The sequence below is a fragment of the Crocodylus porosus genome, unplaced genomic scaffold, assembly GCF_001723895.1.
Source record: "Crocodylus porosus isolate Cpor-Errol unplaced genomic scaffold, CroPor_comp1, whole genome shotgun sequence".
NCBI classification, from domain to species: Eukaryota; Metazoa; Chordata; order Crocodylia; family Crocodylidae; genus Crocodylus; species Crocodylus porosus.
In genome coordinates this window covers 4,225,045-4,238,353 of record NW_017728914.1, presented here as the reverse complement: position 1 = coordinate 4,238,353, position 13,309 = coordinate 4,225,045, and the positions used below count along the sequence as shown (strand labels likewise).

General features: G+C 40.3%; 1 protein-coding gene across 3 annotated transcripts in view; it reads left to right on the top strand.

Annotated features, from left to right (window-relative positions):
• Positions 1-13,309, top strand: part of MATR3 (matrin 3) — a 51,457-nt gene extending 38,148 nt beyond the window's left edge. For all 3 annotated transcript variants that reach the window (XM_019534830.1, XM_019534829.1, XM_019534828.1), the window contains 5 exons: positions 5,627-5,670; positions 5,757-6,147; positions 8,489-8,882; positions 9,438-9,559; positions 11,391-13,309. In XM_019534830.1, coding sequence (XP_019390375.1) covers positions 5,627-5,670; positions 5,757-6,147; positions 8,489-8,882; positions 9,438-9,559; positions 11,391-11,441 — 1,002 coding nt within the window. In that variant the 3' untranslated portion in view covers positions 11,442-13,309. The remainder of the gene's footprint in view (positions 1-5,626; positions 5,671-5,756; positions 6,148-8,488; positions 8,883-9,437; positions 9,560-11,390) is intronic.

Below are 13,309 nucleotides of genomic sequence, written 5' to 3'. Positions count from 1 at the left end.
TCCAATGTCCACATCATTAATGAAGATGTTGAACAGGATGGGTCCCAGGACAGAGCCTTGAGGGACCCCACTGGTCACAGGGCACCACGATGTCCCGTTTTCTCTCCCCATTTCTGTTCATGTCTAAATCTTATTCAGACTGTAGTAGTCTTCTCAATGTGACTTACTTTTTTCCCATTAAAATGGTCACTGGATTTGTGCAGTCAAAATCTAAATGTAGTATCTACCAACTCTTCTGCCTGGATAATCCCAGTTTTTGTTGCTGGCTTGCTTCCTTTGATTTCTTGCAGAATTGGGAGCCTGATTCTTGGTTTATGATTGAGAGTCCCAAGTAAAGTTGCCCTTACCACAGAAAATTAAGTCTTAATATTTTGGATACGTTACATGAAAAGCTCTTCAGTACTAACCTACAAATCCTGTCGATACATGAAGTTGTTCCTTGTTAGTTATACTTAGGAATGAGAGTGCTTTATTCCTGTTTATCTTAACTCAGTTTGCAGATGTGTTAAACTGAACAGAAGCCAGGTTGGTTGTTTGTTTTTTTTGCCCAAATAAATATTCCATTTCACACCTAGCATAAGTTCTTCTTGATTTAACTCCGTGTGTATACAGGCTCTAACTGCATGCAAATCAGGAGTTTGTTAACAATAAATGTAGGGTTACCATACGTCCAGGTTTTCCCGGACATGTCCTCTTTTTTGGACTCCTGTGCTGTGTCCGGGTGGGTTTTTACAATAAGAGCAAATGTCTGGGTTTAATATGGGGCAGCAGCAGGGCTGTGGGGGTATGTGGCTTGCACCAGGGGGCTGTGGGTCAGGAGACAGGGGCACCAGCAAGGGGTAAGGGGTGTGGGGTACTGTGGTTTGGGAGTGAGGGGCAGGGGTGGGGTCAGTGGGTTTTGAGTGAGGGGCAGCAGCAGGGCTAGGGGTGTGGGGCTTGTCAGTGAGGGGCAACAGCTTGCCGCCGCCAGCAGGTGTCCTCATTTTTGGACCTGGAAATATGATAACCCTAATGCATGAATAGATTCTTAATGAGAACTAGAAGTACAGCAGGAAGGGGTCTCTAGTCCAACCCTCTGCCCGAGGCAGTATCATTCTTATCCAGACCCATCTTATACAAATCCATTGTCTAACCTCCTATTAAAACTATACAATCAACCTAGACACAGTACAAGACATAACACTTTAATCAGCCACAGGGGGAGCATAGTAGCCAATGTTCTGCTGCTGCAAAAGGTGTTAAAGTATACTCCATAGATCTCTGGAAGGCAAAACCCCTCACAGCCTGTATCAGTCTCACCACAGGGTAAAATTTCTTCCTGACTCCAAATATGACTATAAGTCTGACCACGAGCAGAGGGGCAAGACCCTCTAGTTGGGAAGAATCTCCAGATTTAAATTCCAGCAGGAGTATATTGGCACACCTGAGTTAAAATCCCCAGGCTTGGCTGCATCCAATACCCACATTTTCTAAGAAAATGTAGCAGGAGGAGGAAAAGGTTGGGGGTATTTGTTTATCAAATGGAGCACATTTGCAGTAGCTTGTATGGGTGATGGACTGTTTCCCAAACTCCAGACACCTTTGAATGGTTTAGACATTTGTAACACCCTATGCATTAGATGTTTGTTGGGAGAAATGCGAGTAGGGTGTGTTTGTCACATACAGAGCATCTTTCCTGTATCTTTTACAAGTTTCTCTGGAGATACATATTTAGCCTTTTGTTTTCTTTAGCCAGTAGGTCAATTGAAATGCATATGTAGTTACCTTGCCTTCACTGGCTTCCTTAGTCACACCTGTGTGATGAGCATGTTAGGTCTCTGTTGACAGTTTTCTTGATCTGACATAATCTAGTACAGAGAATAAAACCAATTGGGGTTGATCTATTTTGTATGGTCCCAGCTGCCACATTGCATTTTTGTGCAAGATGCACTGTTATTTTAATTTGGTTATAAAGATTTTATGTCAAACAGATTGGCTTTAGAGTGAAATTACTCTAAAAGATAAAGATTTTGTGTGTAGGCCTGGCCAAGTTGTTACTGTATTCATCATCAGCAGGGAGAAGGAGAGGGAGCTGCAGAAAGAGGCAGGAAGCCCAGGTGTCCTGAAGTGGTGGTGCAGGGTGGGGGGGGATTTTTGCAGCAGAGCATGATGGGGGAAGGGAGGGCACACCTCTGGCTTCAGGGCCTTGCGAGTCCCACCCTTCCCTGGCAATTGACAGGTGGCCAGTCTCTGAGGAGGGGTGGGACTTCTGGGGCCCCTCAGCCAATCAGAGGCATGGGGGCTTCACCACAGAAATGGTGCCTGACATCACACTGGAACTGTGCGATCTGGAGGCAGACTCTGTGAAATAGGTAGGTCCCTGACTATGTCAGCAGTATTCCCTTCATCCACCCAAGTAGTTATTTTGTCAAAGAAGATAGTTTGACATGGTTTGTTTTCAGTTTTCGTTCATGTTAGCTGCTTGTCATCAGCCTCTCCTCCTCCAGATGCTTGCCAGTGGACTCGTTTAGAATGTACTCCAGTAACTTCCCAGGTACTGACATGAGGCTAGTCGGTCTGTAGTCCGTCCCCCCCCCTCCTTTTTGCCTCTTTTAAAGAGAGGCACTACCATGGCTTTTTTCCAGTTCTCTTATACCTCGCCCATCTCCCACAACTTCATCATAAGTATCACTGCCAAGGGTGCTGAGATCTCCTCTGCCAGTTCCCTAAGTACCCTGGGATAAAGTTCATCAGGCCCTGCTGACTTGATTTCATTCAGACCCTTATTTGTTAGGTGTTTAAACTTTTTTGTGTGTGTCTTTGTGAAGACTGATGCAAAGTAGCTGTTGAGTAGCTCTACCTTTTTGCACTGTTAAAGAGTCAGGGGGAACTCTTAATAGTGGATCCACAGCTTTCTTGGTCTTTCTTTTTTTCTGGCCAGCATACCTACAGAAACTTTTCTTGTTGCCCTTAACCTCCCTCACCAGCTGCAGCTCATTCTTTGCTCCCTTCCTGATTTTTGTCCCTGCAGGTTCTTGCTATTACCTGGTAAGCTTTCTTGGTGATCTGCCCACTTTTTCCATTGTTTTGTTTTTGCATTTGAAGCCTGGAAGCTAGGGTTGTTAATGGTTAAATGATTGTTTAAGTACATTGATAACCAGTTATAGTTTATCAGTTACTGGTTAGCATGGGGTGGGGCAGTCTAGCAGGGAAGGGAAGCCATGTGGTGCCCCAGCAGGAACCAGAAGACGGCAGGGCAGGAGGGAGGGAGGAAACTAGCACTTATAGCTAGGCTCTGCAGACCCCTATGCAGCTGCTTGCAGCCTTCCTGCTTTTTGCCACCAGTAGCCTGAGCTCTGGGCAGGTCCCTGCCACCTGCTACAGAGCTACCGCTGCTCTGGGTAGTCAGGGGTAGCCGCCCTCCACCTGACTTTGCAGTTGGGGGCTGGAGCCCAGTGCCACAGGGCCTGTCCCAGTCCCAGCCCCTGTCACATGCGCAGCTGAATGTGGTGACTTCTGTTGCTGGTGGCATCCTCATGTACTCCCTGGCTGGACCCACAGCGGCTGCAGGTTCTGGTAAGGGCAAGGTGGACATAAATGCTCCCTTGGGCCTGTGGCTCACCCCTATGGTACATCCTGCCTGTCCCTTCCTGTCTTGTCCATACTTTGGCCTGAGCCTAGAGGGGACCCACTCACTTGTCCAGTTTGTCATGAGGTGTGGCCCAGGTAAGCTGCTGATTCCCTGCTGCACCTAGGAGCTGGAAGTGCCTCACTGATGCTGGGCCAGGAGGGGGTGCTCCATTGGCCAGGCCAAAGCAGCTCTACATGGGCCAGGGCAGGGTTTGCCATACCAATTAATTGTTTAATCATTGTAACTAAAACAGGTTAAGTGGATATTTTTTTATTCAGTACTTACATACATCCTTAGTTAGAAGCTTCTTGTGCAGCTGTGTTGGTTTCTTGCCATTTTTCTTGTGCTTCCATCATGTTGGGACAGTTTCTTGTTGGGCTTCCACACCTGCGCCCTTTAGAAGCTCCCAGCCCTCCTAGGTCCCTTTATCTTTCAGTTTCTCTTCCCACGGCACCATGCCTATTGGCACCTCCTTAAGTCAGTTGAAATCCACCTTTTTTTAAATCTAGCCTGCTTGCGTAGCTGAGGTGGTGGGGGGGAGGTCTCTTTACTTTAAACACCCACACCAAGCCCAGCGCATGCTCAGAAGAGGCAGCGCATTAGTTGCATGTGGCTTTCCCAACGTTTTGTATAGATTGGGTGATTTAGTGGGTCTTTGGGGCTCTTTTATCTGATAGCTGATTGAATCAGCTTTAGCTAAAAGCACCAAAAAGCCCCACTTCACAGACACTGTGGAGCTGGGTCGAACTAATGTGCTGCTGCTTCCGGTAGAGTGCCTTCCTCTTCCCCCCCGCCCCTCTCGGTCTGCCACTGTCCTGGTTCTGTGGTCCTCGCGTTTTCCCTGTCTCAGGATCTGGTATTCTATCAGGTCAGGATCACTTCCTCCTAACTTGCTCATCACCTTTACATCCTGCACCGATTCTTCCCTGTTGGTCAGGATGATCCAGGAGAGAGAGATCGACTGTTTGTATGCTCAGCATTCTGAAACAGTTAATCACCACACAAGTTTAAAAACTGGTTCAGTGCTTTGTTTGGCTTTATTTTTTTGCAGCAGATGCCAGGAAAATTGAAGTCTCCCATCAGTATCTTTTAATAGCTTTTGGATAATTTTGTTAACTTCTTCAGGGGTGTCTTATCCACCTCTTCTTCCTGACTTGGTTGTATATAATAAATCCCCATCATTATACCAGTGCTGTATCTTTCACCTTTCATCTTCACCCAAATGCATTCCGCTGTTACCTTCTTCCTCCTGAACCAGGGAACAAATCTATGTTTGACATGTAAGGTGACATCACCACCTTTTCTCCTACCCCTCTACTTCCAAAATTGAGTGTAGCCCTTGATGTTCACGTTCCAATCATAAGAACTGTCCCAGGTCTCTGTGATACCAGTCAGATTATAGTTCTTCCAGTTTTTTTCATATTTCCCATACTTCTTTCATTTGTATACATTCATACCTGTACTCAGACATATTTTGAGTTACATATTTTGCTCTACCATGCAGTCTCTGATACAGTATTTTTATGCTTTGAAATCCTGTGGCAAATGCACCTAAGTAGAGAATATGCTAACAAAATACTATCATCATCATCATCATCATGTACAAGCGTCCTATACTTTTTTCACCTACCATTTAAAAAGCATGCTAGGTTTTCAAAAGCTTCTCTGCTTTTTGTGTTGTCGGTTTGAAACGTAGGAAGGAGAAAATAGGTGCAGGGCTGGGATGGTCCCATTACTATTTGAATACTGTTAGTAGTGATATATTTTGGTATGTCCTTCGGGAAAGGTGGCACTCTGACAACAATATGAACCAAGTGACCATCTGTAGGAATTATAGTGCAAAAAGGAAACACTACTTAGTCCTTTTAACAGCCAGATAGCTCTAGTGCTTAAGGAATGAAATAACAAGAGGTGGGCAGCTATAATGCAGTTCCCTTTCCAAGTAATGCCATTCCCTGAGTCCTGTTGTGATTGTATAAAAACACACTTGTCATAACTTAATGTTTTATTTTCTAGATTCCCAACAAAGGAGTTGAACTACTGAAAAAAGACAAAGCTAGGTAATGTTCTTTTTATAATGAGGTTAACATCCTTTAATTGAAGTAGACTAGAATGTAATGAAAATAAATATTTTTCTCTCTTACAGAAAGCGAACTTATTCTCCAGATAACAAAGATTCTCCAAGTGATAAAAAATCGAAGACAGATGGTACTCAAAAAACTGAAAGCGGCAGTGCTGAAGATAAAGAGAAGGAGGAGAAGCAGGAGGGTGATGCTGAGAAACCGGTTGCAAAAGGCAGCGAACAGGCAGAGCAAGATGAACCTAGTCTGCTCCTTGAATCTGAAGATGAGCTGCTAGTAGATGAGGAAGAGGCAGCAGCTCTGCTAGAAAGTGGTAGCTCAGCAGGAGATGACACCGATGTTGCAAATTTAGGCGATGTGTCAACTGAGGAAAAGAAAGATGCAGTTGACGACACTACCACAAAAACTGAAGGAACTGTTGGCACTAATGTAGCAGCAAAGAAAAAACTTAAAAAGGTAATGAGAGAGTATAGTGCATGGGTAGGGGGAAATTCTGTTTGTATAATTTGAACAATCCTCCATAGTAGTGTTAAGTCTTCAAAGCACATGTGCTGCAGCAGCTTGGAGACTGATTTTTTTTTTTTGTATTCCACTTCCTGTGAAGAAAAGTATCCCAGTATAGGATCTGTCTAGTTTGAGATCATGTGTTTGAAGGCCAAATTGTAACTTGATGTCTGCTGCCTGGATTGTTCCCTGCTCCTTTTTGACTATAGTGAATAGTAGAGTGATTAGGAATTGCTTTGTCCTGAGGTGCCTGTTTTTCAGAAGATCTTTAGTTTCCACTAAAATCAAGACTTGTTCAGACGAGATTATCAGACTTCAGAGTCTTATATTTAACAGTACTTTTAGGTAGACGTAACTTGGACTGAAATCCAGGTGAAATTAAGAAAGCCTTGCCTTTAAGAGAGGGTGTTTTTTCTATTTCTTCCCCTCAACCTTTTCACCCACCAGTCTGTCACCATATTTCATTCTTGGTTTTCCCTCTGGTGTTAATCAAAGAAATGTTTCAGTTTGCATAATTGTCTTGGGTGGAAGGTGCCACCTTAAGCAACCAGCATGCTTGATAAAAGATGCAAAAGTTATATAACATGTTTACTCTGTATCAAATATGAAGGTTGGACAGACTTATGTGCTTTGTCTCTCAAGCAGGAGCATGCAGTCAGAGAAGGGAATTAACCACTTTTTATAGTTTTCTTGCTATCAGGTAGTAAAGTTTCTGTTCAAAACAACTTATAGTTGTAGGAAGTTAGCTTAAAATTTGGAGGTTCCTAATTTTCAAATGGTGAGATACTGCCTGGGTCCTTTTTGAAACAAGTAACATAGCCCTTGCCCGAAAGTGTGGGTCCTGGAGGGTCTGTCTGTGTGAGTGCAAGAGGGTCATAGTTGTTATACAAAATTTTAAATACTGGTGCCAGTTCCACATTAACAAAAACTTAACAGGCCTGTGTTGAAACTAAGAGGCAGTTGACCTATCGCAATAATAAAATGAGATTTGCTAAATGTGTTCAGATTGTTTCAAAGGGGGGTAAGAAGTGTTTATAGTAATTCAGTAGTTCCTAAAATGGTAATTTAAAAGTTAGTTAAAAATACATATTCATGCCTTGAAAAGAACAGTTACAAATGTTACATGACTTTTGAAGAGAGGCTGAGGGAACTGGGTTTATTTAGTCTAGAAAAGAGGAGGCAGAGAGGATTTAATATCAGCCTGAAACCTGAAGAGGGGTTCCAAAGAGGATGGAGCTGGACTGTTCTCAGTGGTGGCAGATGACAGAACAAGGAGCAACAGTCTCAAGTTGCAGCAAGGGAAGCTTAGATTAAATACTAGGAAGAATTTTCTCATTAGGAGGGTAGTAAAATACTGGAACAGGTTACTCAGGAAGGTGGTGGAACCTCCGTCCTCCGTGGTTTTTAAGACCTGGCTAGACAAAGCCTTGGTTGGGATGATCTAGTTGGGGACAGTCCTGCTTTGAGCAGGGGGTTGGACTAGATCAGTGTTTCTCAACCATGGGTCATGACGCAAAAGTGGGTCCCAAGAGTATATGAAAGGGTTGCGAACAAATTTAAAAAATGGATCAACAAACTTTAAAAATGGATTCTCCTTTAAGGAGGAAAAACGTGGGAAACCATGGCTTTTCTTTTACAGGCTGGCAGAGTTCCCCTCTGGGGGTGCTGGGGCCTGGGATCTGGGGGAAGTGGGTTGAGAGTGAGGGGCAGTGAGTCAGGACTGGCCAATGAGGCTGGATTTTTAAATTGGTTCCTTTTTTAGGTACCTGTGAAATTGAGGTTCTAGTGGAAATATCTCCCATTTTCTAAATAACTTTAAGCTTATTGCAGACAAACAAATGCAAAGATTAATGGTCAGTTTGCTGCCATCCAAAAATGCAACAGTGTAATAACTATTAGAATCAGCAGTAATTAATAATCTATTCACTACAGAAATGGAAATTAATCCAGTAAAGGAGTAGAAATGAGTTTGCTAGAATAGTCACAGACAATATTTTTAGGCAAACTGAAGATAATTAAGGAAAGTGAGTATAGGTATATGGCAAAGTATTTCTAGAAGGAGGCTAAACTATTTATTTTAAAACTCAGTTTTAAAACCATGGAAGTAATTTGCATTATACACATTGTTTAAACAGTGCTTTGGTGGTTTAAACAGGGCTTTTTTCAAAGAATGCAGATAGTGGTATGCCTCTTCCCCTCCCCCCCCAATTTTATAACTTGGAGCGTAAGCAGAATATGCAGAAAACAATATTTTAATCCAGTGGCTGATATAGGAACAATTTTCTCTCAACAGCGATATGTAGGTGGTTTCCCACGGAGTATGGAAGGCTTTGTCACTCTAGATGAAGTTGGTGATGAAGAAGACTCTGATCATCAGAAACTTCGTAAATCTGGCATGGCAGTTAAATCTGCTAGCAAAAATGATGATAGCTTGGCTGAAATTAAGGTAGATAAGATTGAGGAACCAGAACAGGAAAGTGAAACCTTGGAAAATGGAACCAAAACTGAGGAGAATTTGAAGTCTGAACCTGTTGAAGCTTCTGATAATACAGCAGCACAGGATACAGAGAAAAGTACAAATGAAAATATAGATATAAAGGAAGAACAGGAGACAAAGAGCATCCAGGAGAAAACTGTTACCCCAGATGAATATCGAATTGGGCCATACCAGCCGAACATTCCTGTTGGTAAGAAAGTTTCCCACTGCTTTTCAAATGCATCTTTATGCATCACAGTAGCATTTTTCATTTCTTTTTCTTTATTTCTGACTTTGTTAGCCACGGAAACAAGATCAAAGCTTGCCATTTCATTATGGGACCTTCTCACTCTATGACATTTCTTGGTCCTTTTTTATTTTTTCCATAAAACCTACTATGACAACTCTCTGGCCTCAAATTAGGCTGGTAAAGGTGCATTTAGAAGAGTTAAGTTGCTAGTGATTTGTTGTTTAATCACTTAAACTTTTTGTAAGATCCAAAATAGATCTTCTTTAGAAAAGAGAACCACTCCAATTGAGCAACCACTCTTTAATTCAGAAACACAGTAGGCGAGTATATGCTTATTTAATTACTAGAGTTCTGGCTTGAATAAATAAGAGCAAGGACAGTAAAAGCTAAAGCAGCCATTCAGTGCAAAATGAGTTATGACTTTAAGATTTAGCTGAGCAAATATTCATTTTACATTAAAAGACAAATTGTTGTAGCGTAGATCTGTTAGTTATTTTGTGGTGTTTACTTCTCTAGGTGTGAATTATGTGGTACCCAAAACAGGGTTTTATTGCAAATTGTGTTCCCTGTTCTACACAAATGAAGATGTTGCAAAAAAGACCCATTGCAGCAGCCTTCCTCATTATCAAAAGTTGAAGGTAAGGCAAAAAATAGTTCACTTTAAGTGAAGTGATTCTGTCATGGGGAGTAAACTTGATGAGACTGTTGAAGAGCATGAAAGTATTTAATCAGTGGAACATTTTGTTATTCAAGGATTGTAAAGAGCTCCTGTTTTGTGTTAACCTTTGTTGAGGTTGCTTTTGATGGAAACAATGAGTAATAGGCAGTTTGGGTGTAAGGTGTTAGGATTTTCACTTACTTTAGAAAATAATAGAACTGTTGATTGAATAAAGGGGTAAGACTTGGAATAGTTTCACAGGAGGGATGTTTTGAAATCCATCCTAATGTCTTCCTTGAGGGTAGCTTGACGAAACTATGTAGTCACCAGAATCCAAAATGCAGTTCTTGTGCATATTACATTTGCAGTTTTAGATTATGTGAGTACATATTTGTTCCTGATTGAATTAAATATCCTACAGAAGCATATTGCATACATTTATTCTGTTTTCAATAAAGTTTGTTTACTATGAGCTGCTTAATACGCTGCCTCTAAGGAAGAAGGAAAATTCTAAAAATGCTCAGTAACTGCCACAGTTAGTAATGCAGTAAATCTTCACAATTGTGTCATACTTCTGTTTTTAGCTGATATGATCTTTAGTTTGTTGTCAGGCAGGAGATATAAAGTTCATTCCTTCCAGTGCAAGGAAAATGATTTTGCTTAGAGTTGCAATGGAGGGGGAAGAGGCACCATCTATAGAAGTAGGGAATTCTCCAACCAGCACAGGAGTTGAATTGAGTCTGGAGGAAGAGCAATACAGGGAATAGAGGGATGAAGAAGCTGAGATTCCTCCTCAGGGACTAGATGGGCACAGTGACAGCAAAGGAGGAATAGGCCAGAGGATCCAGCCAGTAGACAGGACCTTGTAGAACAAATCACCTCATCTGTAGCTTTTATTTCAATGACCTTAATGATGAAAATTTGAAGTATTGGATATTTTTGGGGTGGGGGGGGCGTTGGGGAGGGAGTTAACTGACTTAGTGGCAGTTTATCAGAATTTCTCTTGGAAGTTACCATTTAAATTTGTCTCTGTCACAGCTGTAACCACCAGTGAGCTGTTTTTGAACTACTGTTAATGTTATTGTGGGGGAGAGCAGCATTTGCATCACAAGCGTAAGATTTCTGCCTCTTCTCTGTCCAGGGGCTGCCTACACCTTACTTTGCTCACCTTCATAATTGTAAAGGTGGGCAAGTAAATAATACTTGGTCAGAATGTAATATATGAATCCCCACAAGATCCCAGTGTGGTTTGGTGGTGTGTTCTTTACCTGCTTTTATAGATACGCAAATCAAGACAGTCACTTGGCTCACTGTAGGCCTTAAATGTATCTGACAGAGACCAGAAGTTTGGGGGAGGTGGGGAGGGTTGTTTTTTAACCTTTTTCTTCCAATATCAGTTTGTTTGTTTTTTCACCGGATCAGACTGCTTCTCAAGTAGAAGCTAGCAGCATGGGCTTAATAAATGATCATCCCTTTTTAATGTATTAGTAGACAGGAAACTTACTCATTGATTCTTTTAAATTTGTTAAATCCAATCCTTCAAAGAGTTCTTGCAATATTCACTGCATTGGATCCAAGCATTAGAGCAAGAATGTTGGGGGAGTGTCAGGCATGTTATTCGGTAATCTAGTCAGTCATGTGGCATGTTATCATTATGCATTTCATTTCGAATTCACAGATTTGTCAGTGTTTATCATGGATTTATGTTTAGAAATATGGATATTAGAACTGGCGTAATTAACTAGCATGTTAATTTATCCTTAACTAGATTGGATTTGTTGTGATTGACTACTATATTGTTGTTGTTACAGAGAATTCTGGATAAAATGGCAGAAGATCACAGACAAAAGAAAGAGGCTTAAGTGCAAAAAGCTCGATTTAAGGAAAAAGCAGCTTTGTTTTTAATGCTAACCTTTTTTTAAAGTAAAAAAAAATAGTAGATGGAAAATACTGTACTTTTTGTTGTTGTTTTAGTGAAATAATAGACATATATAGGTCTGTATGTGTTCAATGTTATAGCAAAAAGCATATACAGTTAAGTTAATGCAGATTTTTTGTTTGAAAAACTGGGAATGACAACAGAAGCTTTTTCTTTCAATTGACACTTATTAAATTGTTGCATACTTATGAAAAGCTAATGTATGGAAAGTAAACATCAATGATATTTAGTTGTTTTCAGGCTTCAAAATTTTGTCCTTCAATTCCACTCTTCAATAAAAAATAAAAAGTGACATGGTATTTTTATTACTTTCATCTAAAACATTCCATATTTCAGTCTGAGCCTAGCAGATGTTTAATTTTGGAGTGTGAGATTGTCGTTGCATTTCATTTTTGGAAAGTCTAAGTGTAAAGGTTTGCATTTAAAAAAAAAAGTTGGTTTGAAGTTTCTTTTAATGTCATTACTGTTATCTAGATAATAAGGAAATTAGTATGTAGCCAGCTTTAAAAACTTTGTGATATTTTTTTCTTCAGTAGATTTTTTTTCTTCCCCGTCCTACTATTCAGTGTATTTTTAGTGAAATGTAAACTTCCATTCTTCTCTCTGACCAGTATTATTTTCTTGAGCTCTTACTGCTTTAACTTGAATCTTGTAGCCATTGTACATCTTTAGTATACGCAAAAGCAGCATTTGAGTCTGGAAATGTAAAAAGGTATCTTTATATTCTTCACATGTAACTTTTCATACCTGCATTTTAAAACTGGTTTAGTCAAAATATTAGAACTGTGCTCTTAATGTACCTGCACATGTGAGATGTGAACAGGAATTTGCATGTATAATCTGTGTTTATCTGTAGTTTTCTGATTATTTACTGCTTATTTGTGGATTCAGGTTACTAAAGTGATTTACCAATAAACAAACCTAGGCAACAGTAATTTTGTTTTAGGTGTTTGGCATGTTAACCAATGTACTTATTGTGCTTGTGACACTTTTTTTTGTTTGTGACAATAGATTGAGACTTGTCTTCAGCAAATATTTTAATTTCACATGTTTTAATAGTTTGGTTTAGTAGCTTATTACATTGATACCCTTTCATTCCCCTACATTTTAAGCTTACTGTGCGCACATTGCCCATCCAGAAATTAAACTTCCAATTAGTGAAATTGTTCTAAGTGCTTCCTGTTGGTGAAAGTGTAAGTATTAATGGATTTGCCTGATGCAGAGATTCAGACTTTTTGAAATTCTTAGGAATCATGAACATTTTAGGAATAACTGACTTACTAAAATGGAAAGATAACATTTTGTGCTCTAAGCCAGTTGGCGTAGAGATGGACATGTATGCCTGTAGTGTTTGGTTGGTATGTGATGGGGGTTAATTTACTGATTTAAATGAATAAATAGTACATTTTGATGTATAGTAGACCCTTGCTTATCTGAACCCACTTCTATATGAATACTCATTTATATGAATTACCAGACTGGTTGTCATAAAATATGAAAAAGTAAATACTTATGCATGTTCGATTTCATACTAGGTTTTTAAAAATGTTTTGGGACTGTTGTGTATTATGCCTTTTGGTTTTTATGTTCCTCTTTTGCCCTGTGTTGAAGTATAGTTCACATTTTGCATAAGTGAACATAAGATTGTTCCACAGGGTTTGGATAAACAAGGGTGTATCGTATTTGGTTCATTTGCTTGGTAAGTGTGTACTAGTTCGTTTTTCTTTGGCATAGTAGCAGACATGAGGAATTGGATTTTATAAAAATAAATCTTCTCAAGCTAAGACTGCA